This window comes from Stegodyphus dumicola, chromosome 3 (genome assembly GCF_044657685.1).
Source record: "Stegodyphus dumicola isolate Sdum_Otavi_A_Nest chromosome 3, ASM4465768v1".
NCBI lineage: Eukaryota > Metazoa > Arthropoda > Arachnida > Araneae > Eresidae > Stegodyphus > Stegodyphus dumicola.
Genome location: NC_140770.1, coordinates 61,082,194 through 61,108,000, shown reverse-complemented (window position 1 = coordinate 61,108,000; position 25,807 = coordinate 61,082,194). Strand labels below are relative to the sequence as shown.

Below are 25,807 nucleotides of genomic sequence, written 5' to 3'. Positions count from 1 at the left end.
GGAAGCAGTCGAAGCAGACCGCTTACCTTAGAAGTTTTACTCAGTTGCTGTTGCCTTCCAGGCCAGAGGTTTAATCCTCTTGATAACTTTAAACGTATTGTAGTGTTCACAGTTCTCTGTACTACATACGGCTTCCTGTTGATATAAGGCCAATCTTCCACGTTTATTATTTTAAAGTTAAATTAGAGTTTAGTTTTATTTTTATATTTTTACGTTTAGACCACAAGTAGTGAGTCTTTGTATTCCGAAGTACGGAAGTTATTGTAAATAGAGAAAAAATAAAGGGTTTTGTATACCCTTCTTGTGTATCCTGTCTACTTCCCACAGCGATTGAACATAGCTTTTAAGCTCTCTGTTCCGAGTCAGGTCCTTGGATGTTCCCGAAGATAGTAAGACGGAACATTGAACCTGATAACCTAACAAAACATGTTTATGTACTCTTTTTAGTTTACGTTCTTCCAAAACAAAATATTTTTAACCACTGAAACCACAGAAGCATTTACTTATGGTTGTTGTTTTCCTTTTGCTCTCACGTGCAACAGAAATAATTAAAAAACTCATATTTACCTATTAAAATAGATGACTTTGACCTTAAAAGTTTATGACGGATTAAAATCCAGTTATCCATGATAGCAAGTAATCTCTGATCAGATGCTGAACCTTTATTAATAATTCTGGTAGCAGTCATTTTACACGCACGCAAAACGTGTCGCAGGATCGTGAGAACTAAATAATATGGGGTTAGGGAAACTGAACTCTTTTTGCAAACAAGGCATGCAAGTCGATTCTGTCATGATATCCCTTCGTTAATCATCTGATACTTCTAGTTCGTGTAATTCCAGTCTCCTGCTTAGTGGGATGTCTCAACCAATCTCGTATATACAAATTGATGCTTAGCAATTTCACTAAGTTTAAAGTGTATTTACTGTATCATTAACGTATCAACATCTAGTAAACGGCGAATAATAGATGACTTCGTCGGTTAAGGTTAAAAAGATGATAAATTCATATAGTCAACAACAATGAACTTCCAAGCAAACGCTTCTCCTGCATCATCTACGTGTTACCAAAACAACAAGATATTCAAAAATTTAATTCCGATTAAATGATAGATGACTTGAATATTAATGTAATTATTTACCCGCTAAGCGCATTTATAAAAGCTTGCTAAACAAAAGTATGCTTTCGATAAAAGTAATATCAAATTACAAATTTCTTGAAAACAGATTTTTCATTGGCAGCTGTAAAGGCTTTTAAAGGTTTTGCTTCTGTAGTTATATGAACCTTAGACTAATGTTAAAATTCAGGCAAAACAAATGAATAATGACAGAGAGCTAAGGTATGATGAGTTCTGTAAAATAATTATGTGAGTTCTACATTTTTAAATGCATTGTTGTTATCAGCATGAATCAGATGAAAGATATTTTGATAAGATATTTTGTAATTTCAAGAAATACCTACTTAATAGTTTCCCCTCACTAAAATCTAATTTACAAAACTCCACAGAGTATTTATAAATTATTCTTACAATTTCAAGACTGAATAAAAAGTATCTAAAACTTAGGTACATTTCAAAGCAATTTTTACATTTCAGTTCTTAAATTTTTTAATTTCAGTGCCAGCTTTTGTGCATTTTTATTAATAAACTGAAGTGGAAATGGAAGAAAATTGATAAAAGAAAGCATAAATCTTGTTTCGTTCAAAACAGAAGAATAAAACTTTCACGGATTCTAAAATTCCGAATTCTATGAAATGAGAAAGTAATTACCATACAATTTTAAAATTAATTTTTGGAGACAAGGACAAAACGACTACGAAAATACAAAAATATGCAAAATTTCAATATCTAGATTAAAATGTTAATTAAGGATGTGATGCATCATCGTACCTGAAATGCAACGTGGATAATAGTAATTCATACTATTTATAAGAAGTTAAGTTTAAAATTATCTTGAGAGGAAAAGGATCGCTTGTTCTGAAAGTGCTATTCTGATGTGTCCCAGCATAAGATCAAAATTCTGAAACTTTGCGTTCTAAAGTATTCTAAATATGTTCGATAGTGCTTGAGAAATAAATCTTCAAATGGTTACAGATCTAATTTTCAAATAGTTTGAGATCTCCATATCATCGATCTAAATAATGAGACAATAGGTCAGTGAAGAACAGAAGCTTCCAATGTTTGTTCTCCTCATTGTCTCCAGACACGGATAGACCCACGAGGATGGTATAAGCAAAAATGGGTGACGTGACCCCACTAATGCAAGTATATCGGTCAGTTAGGTTATACAGCATCCCCTAATAAAAGGAATGCATCTCTTCATTCATTTTCACAAATAACGTTCTGAAGGAACCAGAAGCTCATTGCATTTTTCTGAGCGTTTGATGAAACGAGCTTAAAGATAACCAATTTCCATCCAAACTTTGATTCCTCCCTGTTTAAATACATATCTCTACATGGAATATCTTTATATTGATACTGGAAGTATACCTTATCTTTGGCTACCAAGAGTCACCTATGCGATTAGAATTCCTCTCCAACTAAAATCTAGATAAAATAATTCCATTCACAGTTTTAGGATTCAGGTTTCAGTATTATCTAAACTATTTCAAACGTACCCAGCTGAGCTGAAATAGAACATAAACTACGGATGTTATCTTACAGAGCTTCACTCATGCAGACTAGAATTAACAGTAAATCTTACTGTCCCTGTAGATACAGCAAAGTAATAAAGAATGCTGCGTTATCCTTTAACTGTTTCTCTTTGCCAGAAGAATCATATAATAGACTTTTGACTCGGATGTAGACCCAAATGTGTTTTGTCCTAGGTAATGAGTCACTCACCTTGTCAATATTACCCCTTTTTGCAGTCTGGGGAGAGTGTTTTGAGGTATATCTAGCGCTTTCAATATATTGATTTAATATTGGGCAGTTGTATATTACTATTCATCAGTTCTTTTTTACAACTTAAATGTTTTCGTCTTTCTGTATTCAATTACTTTTCATTAGGCTATTTTTCTCCCAGAGAGAAATTATTATGGCAATCACTCATTCAAACACTGAAGCAGCACATTACTTTTGAAATTTCCGATATTGTGAATACTCAAATATGAATAGAACATACCGTTGCATGAAATGGAGTAAATTTGAACTGTGATTTGAGGCAGTAATTTCTTTTTTAAAATATTATACCAAACTATTCATCAAAATATTTCATCTATCAGTATATCTTAATTTTCTATCAAAAATAAAACATGAATTTGCATTCGAAATAAAACAGAATACAGAATTTAATCTTAAATGTCTTCATAACTTACAGCAAATACGTACTTTTGTGTGAATATTTTATATAGAGTTGAACATCCTAGTTAAACTGTAGGTTGCTAGCATTAAAATAAAATTTAACGCTGTGTATTTGTTTTCTCCTCTACGGTACAAACTTATTTCCCAGTTTATCTGCGCTTTATTTGATATCCGATAATAATGCAACACCTCGTAATATCCAATGGTTAGGATTGCGATGGCACTTCAAGTCAATGGACGTCACGTACGTTAGGTCTGTTCGTTTTGGTTTCTTGTATACTGGACATTCGTATACATCCGGACTCTTTCCAGAAGTGCTGTTGATTGCGTAAATATGCAATAGCGGCATTGGCTCGAACAGAATCTTTGGTACAGATTCCTTCAAACAACCATTTTTCAGATCCCACGAAGCTCCTTCCAGGTGCAAACCATAAATGTAAACACCCTCTGTAGGAGGTTCGGTGACTTCCGATGGATTTAGGAAAGACGTGACTTTATTTCTTTGAGACACAGAGTCCAATGCCCAACCATGATGTGCTCTCGTGACCTCCTGCAATGATTAAAAAATCAGAATTCTTTACGCCACTTTAAAAATAAAGTTACCTAAAATTATAAGACAAAAAGACACAAAATGTTTTTTCTTGTTTTGTATTGGGTTGTTTTTCTTTGCTAAAGGTATTCGTATTTTATATAAATTGAAGATTTAATTCATCATTAAACTGGTTTCTTAAATCCATGAGACGGGTTTTTGATAAAATAACCTTCAGTAAGTCACACGTCGAAACATTTTGTATATATGTCACGTAATTTCGGAAAAAAACCAACCTCTGTAACCAAAGAGTAACTACTGTTCCAGAATAAATTAAGTTTTGAACACACGGAAGAAATTTCCGTCGAACAGCTTCCGGTTTAGTAAGACCAGTCTCCATGAGGTGACATAACAAGTATCCTGAACGTCTGCACCACTCCATCTATCTTCACAGTAAAATATATCTCCGATGCTTGTTTGCGCTTGCTGCGTCGAGAGTCGTCATCATTGTGCATGAAGGCTCGTCTACACGAGAAGATGTTGCCTAGGGATATACTAAAGTCTCCCTCGCAGACATGTTGCCTGAAAGTATTTCGTCTACACAGGAAGATATTGCATCTACGTTTCTCTGAGCTAGAAAGCCAACCAGAGCAGCCAAAGCAAATGACATGATTTCTACCCAACAGGAAGCCTCCATCGATGACACAATATGCTTAACAGCCAACACCTTTATTTTCTAGGCTAGGGATTAATTTAAAATAAATTATAATAATATTAACAGCAAATAAAAAAATAAAAATTCGAAAGTTTTCATATTTTAAATTACGTAGAACGGGCGTTTTTTTAACATTTTGTCTGTTAACTTTATTTATTAAATATCACGCTCTTCTCACTTAAACTATAAGATTCAGTTCAAGGGCAGTATCACAAAATAGTTTTAAATTGAGCACAGCCTTTAGAATTTCAAATACGCAGTCTCACGCGCTGGAGATAAAAATATTGTTTCTGTACCATTGCTCGCTTTGAAATCCTTGAGTTTGCTAATCAAAAATTTGTTAAAGTTTTACAAAACATGAAATTGATCATAAAACAAATTCCAAATTTCAAATTTGGGCTTCCACATGCCCATATTCGTAGTACGATTACGTCATTCAAAATTCGATGGCTCTATTGTACCGTTGTTTTATGATATAGCGAGAAATATACATACATTTAAGCAGATTTTTCATTATTTAATTTCCTCAAATATAATGCAGGACTCTAAAATTTGGTGGCAACAGCTTGAAAAGTGAAACGGACATTTATAGTGAATCAACGCAGAATCACAAAACGAAAATAATAGTCCTTCAGGGACAAAGCCTCTTTGGATTAATGAATAGGAGGCTTAATTGCAGAGAGAAAGTAACAATGATTAAAAATGCCGATAAAGATGCAAAATACAAAAAATAAATGAAAATTGTAAACAAAAAATAAATTAATGAACTGAGAAAGGAAAGCAGTTAATTGTGAAATCTATACATACATAAAGCAATAAATAAAGAATAATGTAATGTGTAAAAGAAGAAAGTAATTCGTTTACTTCATATATATATATATATATAGCATAAATATAACATACATCGTAGATCAGCAGATTCAAAATAAAACATCACTTTAAATACACGAAAGAAAGAATTTTTTTAACACTTTTTATCACTTTATGAAGACGGTAAAAATCTTATAATTATATTTAGTTATGTAATATAAATTATTATATAAATCTTTAATAAATAATAAATTTTACATATAATTTAAAAATAACTTAAAATTAATACATATTAGACATAAAAACTTTTAGATAATTTTTATATTATAAGAATTCTGTTAATTACAGAACTACAAATAGAATAAAACGTTTATTTTCAGAGGAAAAAATCACAAAATTGTACCGACGGCTTTTAACTCACAGTCTGGTGATTCACGGAAAAGGCAAGCACTTTGCTAAATACGCCACGCAATTGAAACCGCTATACTCAGCCAGACGGGTGAAAAATCATTCACAATGGAAAATCGGAAATAAAATGCAAACAGACAATAAATTAAGCGTTTCTTGTTTGTCAGACTTCTCAGAACATAAAAATGTAGTAATTCCCTTAAACAGGTAAAAGTGCATGGAGCACCAGAGACTTCACTACAAGAAGCGAACAGGTTTGCCCCAATACACTAACTAGCTAGAGTTTCAATTGACTGCATGCTTTTTCTCCTACGGAATAGTAGAGTTATACATCGGAATTGTTACATTTAAATATAAGAGGATAATAACATAAAATTAGCCAAAGTTACATAACTTAACACTTGGTTGAGTACACTCATTACAATATTGGATTACGTAAATACAGTAGAGTTGGTATTTTGGATTGTTCCAGTGGAAGATTTGCATTTATATACAAGTAGATAAACATGTAAGATTTGAGTTTGCTAATATGTTGGAATGTCTGATTCTTGTTACGTGAGGATTATTTGGTACAGGTAAGACTGTACTGAGTTCATATCTTTCAGTTTAAAGTCCAAAGTTTATAAGAAGTTCATGGGCTGAGCTCATTACGTATGGTGTTTTGAAGCATTATGAAAGGTGCTGATGTTGCCCGGAATCAATTATTGGGGTGTAGCCTAATCATTGCTCTTTGCTAATGTGTAACTTGGCATAGGTTCAGGTCTAAAGTACTGAGCGTTTGGTGCATTTTCATGATTTTGAGATATAGGTGAGGTAGCTTATATCACCAGTGTTTTGAAGTTAAGGTCTACTTTGGTGGGTTTCAACAGGAAAAAATATTCTACTAGATTTAGTTAATGCTAACAAATGAGGAAAAAAGGTGCATTGCTTTATAGCTTAGAAAAACAAATCGCTTGCATCAAGGGGAACAAATATTCTATTTTTTTTATATATTTTTAAAGAAATCAATCCGGATTTAAAATCGGAAATAAATATCGCATGATAAATTAAATTCGTTAAAATAATAACAAAAACTTTAAACAGTTCGTGGTAATACTGTAGGGTTTAGCCTAAGTTTTTAACAGTAATCTTTAGTTAAAGCTACTTTCCTGTCCTATAGAATTTTAGTCCTGAACTAAAAAGATATAGCTACTATATCTTTTTAGTCAAGCATTAGTTAAGTTTGATTTCTTAGTACTCTTGAGTTCAAGCCCAACAGGAGTTTTTCTGTATGCCGACAAGACAAGAGCCGACTAAATTCTTATTTTGAGACAAGAGCCGACTATAAATTCTTATTTTGAGAAATAAGGGGTAATTAACCCTTCTTGGGTTTACGTTTCTGTTTCCTGAGCTAAAGCGATTATTCGCTTACCAGCTCTCGAGGTAATTATAGCTTAAGAGAAGAGGTTGGAACCTTATAACACAATAAGTTAAACATTGATTCACTACCGGACATTGTTTTTTCGGACACGTGATTTCCATACGCAGTTTCATTGGCTGATGACAAATAAGTCTCCAGCGGCAATGTATACCGTCATGAGCAATGATTACGACTCTCAATAAATACACCACGCCCCAGACAGGTATCTAAAGCTCCGGAGAGATATTTTTCTGCGTAGACAGACTGGGACAAGCGTCGCAGATGTTCAGACATACTTGATCGGAGATATGTCTCCTCATTTAGAGAGGCTTTGACTGGGTAAATTGTCGCCGAAGAGATATTTGGCAATATCCAATGAAATCGCGTAAACACAAAGCCAAGGCGGCTTATGAATCAACATTTGGCTTATCGAATTACATATTCCACGAACCGTTTGGAGTTAATGTTATTTTTAAAAACTTAATTTATGATACGATATTTATTTTGGATCATAATTTCCGATTGATATCATTATAAACAGAATATTGTTTCACTACAAGTGATATATTGTAAGCTATAAAGCGATGCATTTTTTCACCTAATTTGTCAGTATTAACTAAATCTGCTAGAATATTTTTTCTGGTTATGGAGATTATTATATCCTTATGTTTGTTTTGATAAGTCCAACAAACAAGCTTAATTTATCATCCGTTGCATTTGATGATATTTCCGGTTTTCTATTGTTAATGATTTTCCAGCTTTTAGATTATGTCTAGCTAGTTCGATCATTTAGGGCATTTACATAGGTGCTAAATTTTGAATCCATGAACCAGTAGATAACGATTTCGAATACCAACAAGCTTTTTCCTAATTTTTACACTAAAATTAAGTGTTAAATTAATTCTATTATTAACAAAATTATGTTAATATAAATATTTAAGTGTTGAGATACAATGTATAACAATTTTGCATTATTTTATTATTATACGTAAAATGTGATTTTTATTGAATATAAATTATTAAATTTTTTACTTTAATTATAATGCAATAAAATTTCTTTTTCATCTTCCGTGTACTTAAAATTCACACTTTGGTGGTTAATAGGAGTGCATGTGATTATTACTATTATTACAATGAATTAAAAAGTGAGTTTTGAAAAATTACGATATTGAAAACTTTTAAAAATTGTTGTTTGTTGTGAGACCGATGAAGATCTCCTCTTGGATACAAAACATGTCATCTGCTTTGACTACTTTGACTAGCTTAATAGCTTAGAGCAACTTAGATATAAAATATCCCTCAGTAGAGGAAATGCTGTCAGGCAACATTTTTGCGAAGGAAACTTTAAACGCCAAGCAACTTTAGTTTCTCCTGTAGGATGGGTCTTCTTGCTGCATATATTTTTTAATTATCATGACAGTTTTAAGACCATTTTAAATTTTACCAAAATAAGACGTACTAAAGGATTTCAAATAATTTAAAAACGCGAATGCATTAGTTTGTTTGTTAAATAAGTAACTTTACTTTTTTTTTAAGAAAGGCGAAAGCTTAAGAGCTATATTTAATTAAAAAATATTTTTCACAAAATCACGGAAAACTTTTGCTTTTGATTTAATTATTGTGAGAAAAAGGCATATTAAATCTGATCACCTGTCTCATGGCGGTTAAAAATCCAGTAGGATTGAACAATCCAGATATCCAGAAACTCGTTGGTTTGGCCTTGAAGCACCATTTTCGGAACTGTTGGTCTCTTTCCAGGAGTTCAGTAAACCAGAAGCCTAACGTACTCGATTCCCACGATACCTTTGGAAATGAACAAAACAAAAGAATGAATATTTAATATTTGAATGAATAAACATGATACAGAATGATGGCTTTGGTAGTGGTATTAAATTTCATTGCATATTTGCAGGGACTTGAGATATTAAAATATGAAATGTCGCCCAACCTGGATAGTGTTAGCGATGCTGACTGTCGTGCGGATGGTTCGAATCCCGGATAAGGCATGGTTGTTTATCAATGTATAGTTTCTGTGCAGCATGGGGACACTCTAAATATGCGGCAAGCCGATAGATCACTCGAGAGGTTGTTAGGGGAAGAGGGATGGGAGACCCATCCCTCTTCCCCTAACACCAACCTCTCCAGGGATGGAAGACCTTCCCCCGGGGTGCTCTCCATCAAAATTCGGGGGCGGAACTGAGCAAAGTCGTACTGTCACCTGTATCGTGCTCAAAGCTCTTGCCAACGATGGGCGCAATCTTGCACTCCTTGTCAACATGAACTTCGTGTGCTTACTGTCAGACAAGTGGGATAAGTCATAGCAACCACAAGTATCAAATAGGAAATCGAAAAGTAATTTGTCTCAAAAAGAAACTAATCATCTAAAAGATAATAATAACAAGATATTAAAGAGTATGAGAAATAAATAGCGTAATATGGAATATAGGTATGTCGGTGCAGTAATATATGCTTATTACAAATGTAATGTAACCCACGTTCATCCAAATGTAAAAAGTACTTTACTCAATTACCTTAGCAACGCCTCAAAATAAATGCATCGTTAATAATGATATTTGTTATTTGATAACAAAATCACAGAAAGGTTTATCCAATTACAACTCCGAGTAAAAGTTATGAATGAGAGACAATTCTGCAGTACCATGCCACAAAACATAAGCTTAGAAAATGCATTTGTGAAAGAAGTTTCCATTTATCTAATATCAAAGCATTTAAAATTTTCAGAACGTTTTGCCTGATTTGACAAAAGATATGTAAACTACTGAAAGTCTTAGAATCATATGATTATGCTGGCTCTGCACAGTTTTCAAATCTGAGTCCTTCGCATTAAATTAAGACTTTTTGCAGAGTTTAATAAACGATTCAAATACGTTATATAAGTAGACTAATGTTTACTAAGTAAAGGTAACGTTTTTAGAACTGCTTCTGAGGAGGTTTCTGATTCCGCACACGAACACAACTTGATGTAATAACATTTTCAGCCATGAGAAGATCTAGAAATCATTTGTTGCTTGTCAAGGCTACGTGCAGAATATTCTGAATTCAACATATATATTTCAGACAGCGTCCATGCTACGGTAGCAACATAAAGTGGTTATTATCCTGGAGCAAAGCCAATGTTTCTTAAACAAATCTGGGCATTTCTTTTTTTATTGTTCTCTGCGAATGGTTTTGGAGACGCTTACATAATAACCTCCGTTCATTGAGTGCCCAGGGGTTGGCTACGTTGACATTCGTAACTACAATGGATAAAGCTGTTAGAACGTGTTTTAGCGATCCTTCGCAGTTTATCGCCTTAACTTTTTCCCGTGGGCTATTGGGGCCAATTTCGAACGTATTATGACCATTCAGTCACTTATTTTAAATGAAAGGAACAGAAAAACAAATCGACAGGGTCTTGCACTTCCTAATCCATTATAAGGAGTAAATTTTAAATCTCCATAGTTTACTGAAATTTCTTGAGACACACTTAAAGTAGTGAAAGTGCGGGACATAATATGTGCCAGCCCCCTGGTAAAGTGTTTCTACCATTAAACTATCGAAACATGTTTAGACGTTTCATTGTTATTTGCATAAGGTAGCATTTTAAGTGTTTTGCTGCGTCTCTTCCCAGGTTTTTAACAAAATTTTGTTACATTTCCGTGGTAGAATCTTCATGATAAAATATAACCGCTACGTTCATTCCTTTCTATACAGGAATAATATATCGATATATATATATACTTCACTGAATTCAGAATAGCATTGCCCCGTCATCGAAAAAGAGAAATACAAGAAGTCTGAAAATGTTTCAATATAGCATTGTGAGAAACATTAATTTTTATTTTTAAAAAAGCACAGCGGAAGAAAAAGGGGTTTATGTGATTTGGCTTATTATTTTACTATTACGCTTCTAATATAATTACGTTTTTATTAATATCAATATCTGACCATCCTACACTTCATAAAATTTTAGATAGTACAAGATAAATATAACTATATCCTATTAGCGGAAGGTATAGTAGACTGTCTATTTCTGACATCTTTTCAATTCGACGTATCACAAAAGCCCAATTTATACAAGAAATTATTCCTATAGCTCTTTGGGTCCACCAGCGGCCGAGAGGTAGAGTCGCTGAACACTGGTAGTTCGGTCTGAGGTTCGAATCCCGCGAACGAGCTGGCTGCATGGGCGTTTTCGTGGTTTTCCCCATGTGTAACGTGTATACGAGCCAGTTTTCCTTAGAAAGTCCTCCACGAAGGCATCCCTCCCCATAGGCAGATAGCCCTCGTGTGCTTTGCCATAATTAAATACACCAAAATACACCAATCCTATAGCTCTTTGATTAATATTGCTGCGGTTTTTGCGCGGGTTCGCGGATTTGGAGTGATTGATAACGACGATGAAGTATCAAAACACAACTTATTAGCCAGTATTATCAGGACAGCTCCAAAAACACGTTTACAGTCGTCGAAAAACTGTGACAAACAGGCTGAAACCATCAGTAACACAGGTTTCAGGCTATAACGGTAAAGACAGTTTCACGGCAAAGAACGGCTCCCGATTCGGTTCCGGTCATTCTCGGAACTCAAACGTACTCTCGAGCCTCTCCACGCTACAACTCGCGATGCACGTGACGACACATTCGATAGCCTCAACAATGCATACTCTCGATTTACCAACTCGCGATGCTACCGACGACAAACTCGAGACTAGACTCACGATGACTACGAGACATTCGACTGACGATAGACTCGATAGATTCGCGATCGACTAAGAGACTCTGACGAAACACACACTCATTGATTAGACTCTCACTATCAACTGACTGCTACTCCGCGTACAGGCAAGGTTTATATAGCTCTTGGGATGCCTTCGAGAACATTTTGGTCCAAACAGATAAGAATTCGTTCTATAAGGTTCTCCATCCGTCTATGGCATATCGCCAAATTTGTCGCCAAATGGGCGAACCCGCCTTGTGGGGCAAATTACAACCCAGCCTTCCCTTTTCATTTTCTGGTAACCCTAAACTCGCCTTGCGGGGAAGCTATCTTACCGCGGCTACATATTTCGTAACAATATTCAAAATACATTGTTTGCATTGGCACCAAAGAAATCATAAGTTTAAAAGGAATCAACTCTAGCTAAAGAATGTGTTGAGCTTCACACAGTGATGTAATCGATTTCTTTACTATTAATTGCACTATTTATGATTTTATTCACAAATATCTGTGTTTTAGCCATTAGCCGTCTTGCCTTCCAGCACTTTTGGGATATACAATTAAAATCATAAACTACACAGCTGCTATGTAAATATTCTCTTTCTCCAAGCTTTTACAGAGTCACAAAGAGAACAAACACACTGGAGAATTTCTGAGTATAATATAAAAGATAACAGCATTAAGTCCATCAGGTCCATTCCGAAGACTGGAGTGATGCCACATTCTGTACCATTAGGGAAATTTGAGATAGTACGTTCTTTCTGCAGGAGTAATTGCCAAACCTTTCTTCTACGCACAAATACAAATCATGATTGTAGCTAAATTTCAGATTTCTTAGTCTCTTAAAGAAAGGAAAGGCCATTAAATTCCCGGAGGACAGTCGTTCCTTTCTTTGCCCAAAAATGTCACAAATATATTTTTAATCGCAGGTTCTGTTGCTGTCAAGAACCTCAAGACTTATCTAGAGTCAGATCAAATAACAACTTTGGAGAAAGAGGTTCTGAAAAAATACGTTCATTACAAGATACATCTTTCTTTTTGCATAATGTTATGCATTATTACAATGGTCTTATTTTTATACCTCACCGAATTAAATATACCATTAGGTATAAAAAGATAATATACCCACTGATTTTAAATTGCAGTATTCACTTTTATGATACTAATTCTATAACATATGATGTTTAATAGCATAACATTCCTGTCAAATATATTCCGGTGGTATCAGTTTTAAAGACACCACCGACATTTTCGTCATCAGGTATCAAATATAGAAAGAGAAAATAACCAGTTAGTATACGAAAATTTATTTTTCACGCCAAGCTTCTACTTCAGAATAGCAGATTTTATTTACTTACATTTATTTGACTTTTAATACTTCTTAAAATGTGAACACTGTATGCTCGTTTCAATTCACAGATAAATAAATTAGTTAGAATAAGAGTGTAAGCATTACTGAAATTCTGGTTTTTGTAATAAATAATATCGCATCTGTTTAATTTTGGAAGTAACATTAATGCAATTTATAAGTAGTTAGCGATGCAATTAAGATATTTATTCATCAACGAAAGCAAATATTTTGAATACAAAAAAAAGCTGAAATAATTTACTTAACAGCCTTTGCAAAACGACTTGCTAGAAAGACTAGAAATGCGACAGTGTAATATAAAAATCAGCAGCAATTACGTTAATGAAGCTCGAAATGTGTCTTCATTAAGTTAATTGCTAAGCAGGGCTTTATTATCAAACCTAACAGAACATATTTGGACAGAACTCATTTTTCAGAATACAAAAGTAAACTGTTCCATAAAAGATAGTTAATTATTTAAGGCATAGCATTACATGTTAAACCAATTCAAAAACGTTAACTTTTTTATTACATGTTTACTTTATAATACAAATATTGTGGATTCCTAATTAGTAGTTTTTCGCGTAATAAGAATTTTCATATAGCAATTAAAGTATTCCTTGGAAAGATAATTATGTATAAAATAAAAACATAATTGCTAACTTAAATACTTTGTTATTTAACAGTGTAAATTTGTAATGCATCTCGTTCGTCTCATCAAAGACGGGGAAAAAGAATTTTTTCCATATACTATAATATTTACAACAGAGTTTTACAAATCGCTGTAGTTTGGCTGTTCTTATAGCAGTTTTAAAATTGCCAGGTTCTAATAATATAGACCTTGTTTTATAAATTTTTATCTTATAATATTAAGAAAAAATCTCTCATTTTTAATATCCTGAATACATCACAAAGTTTTGTTCTGTTTATTTCTTAAAGTCAGGCTATTTAACATACTTTCAGCCGCCGCGAACGATATGATTGCATGCAAAGCCGGATATCACATAGTTAAGCTCGAGTTCGAATGCCGGAAAGCATTTATATTTTTAAGTACATTTGCGGCATGTGGGCACATATAATCTGACGAATCTAAGGTCTGAAAGAGAGGTGAAATAAAAGGAATACAAGAACGTTGGACTCCATCCAATAGATGTTTTTAGTTAAAACAGCAATGGCTGAGCAAAGTTGTGTTTTCCATTAGGTGTTTTCAGTGAAAACTGCAAGGGAGCTGAGTTCTGTTACCACAGGTGCCTAAGAACGATGGCGTCTTCGACTCCACATGTGAAAAATTATAAGATCGTTCTAGAATCTGTATTTCTGGATACGCGGATAAGTACAAAAACATGCAAAATATATTAAACTTTCTTCATAAATAAATTGAAAGATGAAAATATGTGCTCTCTGAGATGAAACGCCCTAATTTGAAACACTTATAAACAATTTTTCGGGTGTGAGTTGGAAGATTAGTTCTGGAAATTGCTATTTGTGATGTTCTGTGAAGTTTATTTTGACTGTAATTCGTTTTTTTAACTAAATGCAGTAAAAATCGAAAAATTTGAAAAAAATTGAGAAAAAAATCCGAAAGGTTTCAGATTTTAAATTATGTTCAAAGGGGCGTTTTTTAACGTCTTGTGTGTTATCTTTATTTATTAAATATCATGTTCTTCGCACTTAAACCATAAAATTCAGTTCAACAGCAATGTCGCAAATTAATTTTAAAATGAGCCTATCTTCAGAATTTCGACAGTTTCGCGCGCTGGAGATAAAAAGGCTTTTAAAGTAGAATGTTACCATTGCTCGCTTTTAAATCGTTGAGTTTGTTAATCAAAATTCCGTTTTACAAAATATGAAAGCGATAATAAAACAAATTCCAAATTACGAATTTGGGCTTTCAGATGCCCATATCCGCAGTAGGATTACGTCATTCAAAATTGGATGGCGCTAGGTACCGTTGTTTTATCACAATGCGAGAAACACACACACACACATTTATGCAGATTCTTCATTATTTAATTTCTTCAAATATAATACAGGGCCATAGTATTTGGTGGCAACGATTTGAAAATTGATACTCCGTTTATAGTGTTCCGACGCAAAATTGCAAAACGAAGACAATCGTCCTTCAGGGACAAAGCTCCTTTCGACTAAAAAAAGTTAAAAAATGACAATGAATGCTGAAAACGCACAAACTGTGTAGTGTTATGGAGAACTGCAGTCCATTATTTTGCTGTTCAATGAAGATTCCTATAGAGCACCACAGAAACCTTCTCGATGCCAAGAGGATCAAGGCGTAGAAAGCAGCCTTTTTGGAGACAAGACCTGTCTCTAGAACGCATATGGGGGACCATCAAGAACATCACATTTCAGATATGTTTTCAAGAAGTCATAAGAAATTCGTTCGTATGGCGTCACATGAGCTTGGAGTCCCAAATTCAACTATGACAAAAAAAAAAAAAAAAAAAAAAAAAAAAAAAAACTGCATCATGTGTTACACAAGCGCTTAAAGCTTCATGCATATTCAATTCATGTAACAAGTGTACTTGTTACATGAATTGAAACCCGACGTTAACGCCAAACGAGCAACGTTTGCGGAAGATTCTTCGGTGCTAAATGGTCTTAGATAATAAAGGATATCTGGATAGATATCAAGTATTAATTAAACATCCTCCGTGCCACTCGTGCGTCTCATGTAGAAAGAGTGTGACGGAACAAACAAAGCTTCAAAAATTCTGTTTCAATTCCTACATTATAGTTCTTATGTACCGAACACGTGTATCACAGACGTTTCAAATTAAAACGCTTTGTTTCAGATATCCTATATTTTGCTAAGTATATTTCATTTTGTTTTTTGTTTCCCATCAGCCTGTATACATGCTTCGTATACTATGACATAGATAAGGGAATGTTTTCAATCCAAAAATTTGATAGTGAGTTTACAGTGAACAGGCATGTATTAGGGTTCTCACAACACGCTTCTTCTATTTTTATAATGATGTCTGTGTGTAATAAGTACAGATATTTTCTTCCTCTTATATGAAACTTCCAAATATTTCTCTTTTCCGTATTTAAGCCTTTTAATTTTGGGGGTAAAATTGGACAACCGGAAGTAGTATTTTTACAAGAAATCCATAACTGTCTTTAATGGACAATCCAAAGCATTTGAAACACAAAACAGTCTAATTTTTAAAGAAAGATTAGCTTTTAATGGTAAATAATATTAAACTATAATTCAAAACCTTTTAAGTTTTGCATTTAATACATTTAGTGTATTAAATGCAAATGGGGAACAATTTAGTGGATATTTTGGCTGAAACTAAAAAACTAGAGGTGATACTTTACTTGAAGACCTGAACAAACTTTTGGGAAAAAAAAGGATATGAAATAACCCCAAAATTCTCAATTTTAGTATTTAAAATATATAAGGGATTATATTTAATTTAAAAGCATTAAATATAGTTTTGGAATTATACTAAATGCAAGAGAATCAGCTAATTAGGAAGATGAGCTCTCGTTACGAAGCAATTAAATTTCCTCAATGTGTTCGTTACACTTCTGTATCGAATCAGTTTTCAAATAAAAGGTTGCTCCCACCAAATCAATCTTATCACTATGCATTATTTTTAAAAGAAATAATATAGTAAATATAAATCATATACCGAATACAAAAAAAAAAAAAAAATGTATGACAACACTTTATCGGGAATTCTAAAGATATGTTGCTTTTAAAAGTTTTGTGATTGTTAAGACACTGATTTGTGAATTCGAAACACTATATGAACAGAGAACGGGTCCGTGACACTTAGCCGACCGGACACATAACCGTCACCAGTTAGCAGACACGGACACTTAGCCGACAGGTCATTTACCCGACAGGTCATTAAGCCGACAGGTCATTTAGCCGACACGGACAGTTAGCCGATAAGGACATTTAGCCGATACAAAGAGTTACCGTCAGGACATTTAGCTACGGGACACTTAACTGTCAAGACATTTAGTCCACAGGACACTAAGCCGAAAGTGACGTTTAGCTGACACGTACCCAATAATTATTTAAACTTGCTATCAATTACAAAATTTCTCGACTTATCCATAAGTTCAATATTTAAGTTATTTTTTTTCACCTATCAGTAAAATTCATTTTTTGATTCTTATAGGGCTCATATGTGCTTTAAATTCTTGGGTAATTTAGCATTGTTTGATACGTATTGCATTGTTTGATATGTATATTGCTGTTTGGTGTATATTGGCCAAACAGAAAAAGCGGTGGAATTTCTCGTCAGAGAATATGAATTAAATTTCGAAAGGAAAAAAGAAATTTTTTTTGCTAAGTACGGCGGCCATTTAATTACATTTTAATATGATCTTAAAAAATTATCCGTAAATCTTCTTCATTTAATTAACTGGGTTCTTTTGAACACCTTCACATCATTTATAATTTTATTTGCTTACTTAATGACATTAATTTTCCAATCTCGCTCTTCCAAATGCTTTCAAATTTCTAATACCTTTACGTTTCATTACTATTTTACTGATCATGTTACATTATTTCCCTTACAAAAGCATTTGACTTCTCCCGCTAATGAAATTTCCTTTCCCTGGCAGGAAAAATCTTAATAATGCTTTCTATAGAAACATATGATGGTAAGGGTTAGTTTAGCAAATATATTTTATTTTATTATTAAAAAAAATTAAAAAAACTGAATTTTTAAGTCAATCAAGGGTATACATTTTGTGTGACCTCTATAATTTGCTGGACTAAAGTGCAGAATCGCCGAATCGCATTGTTTGGCGCTTTTTACAAGAGTAAGAAGAATTGGATTTTTGACAATTTTCTTTGACTTTTTAAATGAAAATAGGTCGATGTGTACATGGATAAAGTCAAGGGAGTGCACAATGCCATTTTTGTGCAATTCTGGGATTTTTTTTAAGTGAAAATAGGTCGACGTGTACATGGATACCGAGTATGTGCAATTCTTAAAAACGCGCTAAGCAGTGGGCGATTCTGCACTTTCCCCATTTGCTGTTCATGCCACCATTCTTGAGATAGAAATTCTCTAACATTTTATGGACCCCGCCTCTCGCTTAAAATACTTACTAAGGTTAATGTTTACAGCACTAAATTTGTGCATAATGTTTAATTTAGAAGTAAAATATTATTTAAGGTTTTGTTTTATTCATAACTAAAGTTGCAGAAGGAGAAGGCCACAAATCAAAGAGGCGGAGTAAAGTGGCACATCCTGAAAAGTCATCGTAATGTGGTGTCATCATCTATCAATGCTGGATTTGCCTAGATCAGTCATGTAAATACATAGTATTATGTACCATATTTTGAAAGTCGCGATGTGTAATTTTCAATATAGTATCTTATATTAACGTTGTTCTTATAAAATATAACTTTTCGCAATATCTGCTAAAAATGTATAAATTTCCATTTCATTTTTCATTAATTTTATTTTTTCCCCTCTTTCTCGTTTTCAGTTTAGCTACATGGTAATGGGAAAATTTTTGGTGCCCATTTTTCTGATTGCATTTATAAAGTTCTAGCCTAAAAAGGCAATTTTCATTGGAAGACTCGTTATATATTAAGGAAAACGGTCACCCTATTTTTGTTAGGCTCAGCAGAGGCCGAGCTTTAAAGCCATGAACCCTGGCAGTTCGGCCCGAATTTCGAGTCCCGCGAACAGACAGGTTGCATGGGTGTTCTCGTGACTTTCCCCACGTGTAACATGTATACGAGCCAGTTTTCATTAGAACGATGGTATCCCTCGCTTTGGCCAGACAGCCCTTTGGCTTTGCCGTAATTACAAAAACCAAACCTACTTCTGTTAGGTGGCCGCAGACTTGGTTTGTGGCCTTCTCCTTCTGCAACTTTAGTTATAAATAAAACAAAACCTTAAAGAATATTTTACTTCTAAATTAAACATTATGCACTAGTATAGGGCAATAAAGATTAACCTAACTAAGTATTTTAAGCGAAAGGCGCGGTGAATAAAATGTCACACTATTTTTATCTTAAGAATGGTAACATGAACTGCAAATTATAGAGGTCGCAAACAATTTATACCTTTGCTTGTCTTACAAATTCACTTTTTTTAATACTTTCGAATAACAAAATAAAATATAGTATTTGCTAACTAACCCTCACCACCATATGTTTATATATAAAATATAATTCAAGAATAACAATAATTTTTATTGCATTATTCAGATTTTTCAGAAGGGTCTACTCCCACTACGCTGAGGACAGCAGCCAGTTTTGTCTAGCGTACGATGTCTCTCTAGTAACTGCGCTTCGTAACACGAAATGAAGGATCCCACCTCACTGCGGATTCTCGACCATTATGCACCAATTTAGTGCTGTAAACATTAACCTAAGTAAGTAACATGAACTGCAAATTATAAAGGTCGCAAATAATTTATATCTTTGCTTGTCTTAAAAATTCTCCTTTTTTAATTGATTTAATAACAAAATAAAGTTCGTTTGTTAAACTAACCCTCACCAATATGTGTTTTTATAAAAAAGTATAATACAAGAATAACAATAATTTTTATTTCATTATTCAGATTTTTCATGACAGGGAAAGGAAATTTGATTAGCGGGAGGAGCCAAACGATTTTGTAAGGGAAAGAATGTAACATGATGGGATAAATAAAATAGTAATGAAACGTAAAGGTATTAGAAATTTGAAAGCATTTGGAAAAGCGAGATTGGAAAATTAATATCATTAAGTAAACAAGAAAAATTATTAATGATGTAAAAGTGTTCAAAAGAACCCAGTTGATTAAATGAAGATGCTTTACGGATAATTTTTAAAGATCATATTAAAATATAATTAAGTGACCGCCGTACTTAGCTAAAAAAATTCTTTTTTTCCTTTCGAAATTTAATTCATATTCCCTGACGAGAAATTTCAGCGCTTTTTCAATTTGGCCAATGTACACCAAACGGCACGATAAATATCAAACAATGCTAAATTAACACAATAATTTAAGAACATATGAGATCTTTAAAAATCGAAAAATGAATTTTACTAATAGCGAAAAAATAACTTAAATATTGAACTTGTGAAGAATTCGAGAAATTTGTAATTGATAGTAAGTTTGAATAATTATTGGGTACGTGTTAGCTAAACGTCACTTTCGGCTTAGTGTCCTGTTGATTAAATGCGTTGACAGTTAAATGTCTCGTAGCAAAATGTCCTGACGGCTAACTCTCTGTGTCGGCTAAATGCCCTGTCGGCTAACTGTCCGTGTCGGCTAAACGTCTTGTCGGTTTAGTGCCCGTGTCGGCTAAATGACCTGTTAGCTAAGTGTCCGTGTCGGCTAAATGTCTGTCGGCTAAGTGTCCATGATGGCTAAGTGTCCCTGTCGGCTAAATGTCTTGTCGGTTGTCTGGTGTCGGTTAAGTGTCCCGTCGGCTAAGTGTCCCAAGAATATGTGGGGTTTTTGTTTTATTTTTCCAACAGTAACTTTTATTTTGGAAACAGCCTTTCCTTTAATTTTACATTTTCCAACCCATGCTTTTTTTTTTTTTTTTTTTTTTTGGAAGAGTGAGATTTCAATTTCGCGCTCGTAAGTGCCTTCTGTTAACTATTCTTGAGTAATAAAAGCGTCTTTTCACCCTCTTCTGGTATTTTTACTATTACAGCGGATAATGGCTTCACAACTCCAGTAAGTCTAGCTTCAAAGCACTTTATACTAGCTAGAATATTATAGATAGTGCTATCGATGTGGGATTTTCAATCAAAGAATGAAACCTGATATCTACATGAGCACACACAGATATCATTGTCCATTGTCTGGGAGGGCAGAATAATGAAAAATGGGTAGCGTTTTAACATTGAGCCATAAAGTTTATAAATCAATTAGATTTTGTTTACAAATGATCAACTGGAAGTAGTAGTTTTCTTAATATTATGCTTTAATGTGTTTTAACATGGAACTGGAGAGAGGTCATGGAATGCTCACATTAAATTTTTTATCAATGCATCATCGTCACATATTTATCTAAAGGAAATCAGATTTTAATGCTCCTTTTCATTTCTTTCCAATATGAAGCATAATTTAATGTCAAAATCAGGAGCAAAGAGTGGAAAAAATATTAAATCTCAATATATCGGCGGGTTATAGAGGTTTTGTTATTGACTAATGCTTACTTCTCTGACATACAGTCAGCCCAAGTTCACGAAAATCCTCGTGGCAAGGAACGCAAGATTACGCCTGTCGTTGGCAACAGCCTTGAGCACTTTACAGGTGACACAGTGCGACTTATCTCACTTCCGCCCCCAAATTTAATGAAGAGCGCCCCTGGGGACGGGTCCGAGGGTTTTTCACCCGTCTTTCCCAACCATCAGCCTCCCGAGATGACATTCGGCTAGCCGCATATTTAGAGTGCCCCTATGCCAAACGGATACTATACATTTACAAACATCCGTGCCTTTTCTGGGATTCGAACCCGAGCCCTTCGGCATGGCCGTCAGCGACGCTAACTACTACACCGGTTGAGCGACTAAATATATCAGGTTATAGAGGCTTTTAAAAGATCGACGCTCAACGCATGAAATATTTGCGATCTCAGACCCTCACAATCATATTCATTTGAACTATTTGGAACTGGAGATGTAATTATGTCTATAATAAGTAGTTTTTATAATATGTATTCCAGACTCTCTGTTGGGGCCACTACACGGCTCACCCCTCAAGCTCTCTATTCAGGTATGAGTCGTGAGATCGGAAAGCTTGCAGAGGGATATAAAAATGTTATTTTTCACCACTCCTCCTAGGCCCCAATCCCAGTGAGCGAATTAAAAAAAAAGTCCATCTCTTAAATACACCAGGAAGAGTGTGGAGCTTAAACGGGTGAAAATACTGGCAGACATGCTACCCAATCGGATTATCGAACCGTTACTCTTTCGAATAGCAGGAAAAGGGTTTAAGTATTTCAATAACCCCAGAGCCGAGACTGTCGGCGATATCTATAATAAGTCAAATTAAGGAAAACAGGGTAAGTTTCAAATCCGACGAGCATTATTAGAAAATGCGATCGACAATAATCCTCGCAATATTGCAGAGCAAACTTTTAATAAACTGCATGAAAAAAAATTGAAAATTTAAAATGCATTTTTTGTGAAACATCTTTGAAGTGCTTAAATTCAGGTCAAATAAAATGTTTAGTTTCTGGCTAAAACCCGATTAGCCTTTGATAAAATGCATATAATGGACCGAAGCACTTTTTCGTGATGAAGGTAGATTGAATTCATTTTGTTTGGATGACATAACGAAGGCACTTTATTATTTTATTATTTTCTGTAGAATTAAATGACACTTTATGCAGAAAACAAGAAACTAAAACAATTGTTTTTTAACAAGATAATGACACAAAGCACAAGTCAAAGCTTCTAAAAAAAGGAATATTTTATGTCAAGAAAAAGTTAAAGTTATGCAAGGATCAGTTTCTCTCGAAGTATCTTAGAACATTTGGTGTGGTGTATTTAATTACGGCAAAGCACACTAGGGCTATCTGCCAAAGGGGAGGGATGCCTTTCGTGGAGGACTTTCTAAGGGAAATGACTCGTATACACGTTACACATGGGGAATACCACGAAAACACCCATGCAGCCAGCCCGTTCGCGGGATTCGAACCTCGGACCGAACTACCAGTGTTCAGCGACTTTACCGCTCGGCCGCTGGTGGGCCCGCACTGTAGGTAAAGAGAAGGTATTTTATATTATTAAATATGTTCCTGATAACATTATTAAATATGTTCCTGATAACCAGCTCGGCCGCTGGTGGGCCTCTCTTAGAACATTTGAGAAAAGACTTTCATAAAAGAATTAGAAATATTAATTATTCATATCTCGATGTCTTATGTGGTTCTTTGAGGAAAGAAAGAAAATATGTTTTTAACCGAGAATATTAAGACCATTGAACTTGAGTCCAAAAGGTGATCGAAAGCAATGATGTACTATTTTAGAATTCGCTTTCGTGGTTAATTTGACTAGGGCAAGAACTTTTGTAAATTCTTTTAAATACTTATATTTATTTTATTGCACTTAGGTTTCTATTTATATTTATATTTATTTCATTGCTACGTATTATTTATATTTATTTCATTGCTACGTATTATTTACATTTATTTCATTGCTACGTATTATTTATACTTATTTCATTGCTTATTTAATAAATTTTATGTAATCATGTTAGCGTATATATTTGTTTAATCGAATTTATTGCCAATTCTTGTGTCCGTAAATGTTTATTTTGTACATAAAGTTGCAGATCTTATGAGTCTGAATCGATTAACACTTAAATTTGGAACATAGCTCAATAATAAATCTACGTATAATCAGAAATCTTCATACGGAGTTTTGCAGCAATTTTTTAATTACGAAGTTGGCGATTTTTAGCCACGTCAGTAATATTCTGGAAATTTTCGGAAACCACGTTTTCCAAGCCATAAGAGCGATTTTTTTTGGAAACTACCATAAGTGCTGAAGAACTCTATACATACAGCTGAGTTGAAACTCAATCAGTTGAAAACTGTTGAATTATATTGTGCTCTTGTTCAGTAATTAATGCATGAGAGTCTACTCTGAGAGTGACGAAGTTAATTTGAGATATTCTTTAGGAGATCTTTTCTAATCTCTACGTTTCTTGAGCTATTTTTAACTATTAGCTTTCTTCTAAGCTGTTATTTTATGTCAACAATGGTGTCTATATCTTCCAGCTTATCGGGTAAGAGATGTTTATGAGCATGCACCTCGGAACAACAATTTAGTTTTGGACTTCAAAGAAATTGTTCTGGGTAGTTCTTTGTACTTTTACGTTTTGATGTATCTCGCATCTTTCATTTTGTAATGTAAAAACTTAATGAAATAGAACCATGTATTTTAATTATAACCAATTTTCTTTTATCGAAGTATATTGGCTCAATATTAATCCCTAAGTCAAAATTAACTTTCCATGATTGACTCCCCTTTCAAATGCGTTTAATTCTGTGTTGAAGGATTTTTCGAGTGAAATGTATTTAGTAAATATAAATATTATACATAAAGAGAAATATGCTATTTCCAAATGGGAAAAATATTTCATTTAAATTACTTAGTTTTCGAATTTCTTTTAATACCTTGTTCATTTCAATTACCTATATGAGTAAAACTTTTATGTTCATCGTACTTCTGCTAATATTCTTTCTCAATATAGAAACCCAAGCAGAAATTTAAATTAAAAAAAGTTCGAAACAAAATGATTTGATCATTACTTTATAAAATTCTAAATATCAAACTTAGGAATACGATGTAGCATAAATTTAGTGAAAGGAATTATGTGACAGAGAGACATGGGTGTTTCTTAAATGAAATTGTAAAAAGTAGAAGGAAAAACATTCTGTAACAAGTATATAAAGTTTAACATTAGAAATAACTTCTTAATTACAATAACACTGCATATACTTTAATTTACATCAATTAAATATAGTATTAAAAATAAAATAAAGATATAAATTATCAAGAAATTTGTTTATTGTTTATACATTTCTCAGTTTATTGAGCAAGTAAACATCGATTAAATTCGATAGGTAGATTAAATATCTTAAGCTTTATCAAATGGCAACTCCGAGAAATAGCTAAGCTGGAAGCTGCATGAAAGATAAGTTAAAAACCTCATGTTTCGGCCAATACCAATATAAAATTTTAGAAAGATTTCAGTAAAAAACATTTCTAATTTCAAAATTACAATTACAGTTAGACTTATATAATTTAAGCAATTTTAAATTTCATTTTTCTTTTGTATAATAAGATTGTTTTTACAGCAATATTGTCATTATTATTTATGATATTGATACGTACAATGATGATAGCATTGTAAATGATTATTTCGTAATTACGGATCGCCAAGCGCTACCTTTTGTAAACGTAGATTTCCCGCATGTGTTTGTTCAAAGGTATCAATATGTAAAGTAGGTTCGTCCTCGGTGCTGGTTTTTGTGGGACTTCAACCTCATACGCAGACACCATGCGGCCGCAGAACATTATGTGGTCGCGTGTTAACTTGCGCTGAGAATGTTACTGTAATTCGGCAAACCTTAAAAGCTTAGGTTTCGAGTAAATCCCAAGAGTATGAGCTGTTTATTGGATTAAAAAATTACAGCATTTGAAATGAAAACTGCTTCATTGACAAGTAGAAATGAGTAAATCACTGAGGTCGAGGGGCTACTGATAAAGATAATCGAAAGACCATTTACCAAATTTCGAAGAAACTCTGTTTATCCGGAAGTTCATGGTGCTCACTAAACCACCTTACCTAAAAGCGGGTTTTTGTATTTTCAAAGATAAAAAAACGTAAAAAAGCAATTCAGCGGATAAAAAAGCAGATAATTGGTGTAGATGAGGTGTAATAAATTACATTACTCTACCCTGTCAAGAGTTCCAGAGCTTTTCCAAGTGCCCAGCAATGGTTGAAAAGTTGAAAAGACTGCAACGATGTTATTAAAGAGGACTAAATTTAATAAGTATAGAATATAATATAATTGCTTAAAAATAATTCCATTTATGTTTGAATCCTTCATCGTGAACACAGTT

At 33.6% G+C, this 25,807-nt stretch overlaps 1 protein-coding gene across 1 annotated transcript in view; it reads right to left on the bottom strand.

The window, feature by feature from the left end:
• Positions 1 to 3,278: 3,278 nt before the first annotated feature.
• The window catches only part of Dhc1 (dynein axonemal heavy chain 1), a 402,656-nt gene continuing 380,127 nt past the window's right edge, over positions 3,279 to 25,807 (bottom strand). The window contains exons 77-78 of the mRNA XM_085812430.1: positions 8,813 to 8,965; positions 3,279 to 3,851 (exon numbers count right to left, since the gene is read on the bottom strand). Coding sequence (XP_085668556.1) covers positions 3,462 to 3,851; positions 8,813 to 8,965 — 543 coding nt within the window. The 3' untranslated portion in view covers positions 3,279 to 3,461. The remainder of the gene's footprint in view (positions 3,852 to 8,812; positions 8,966 to 25,807) is intronic.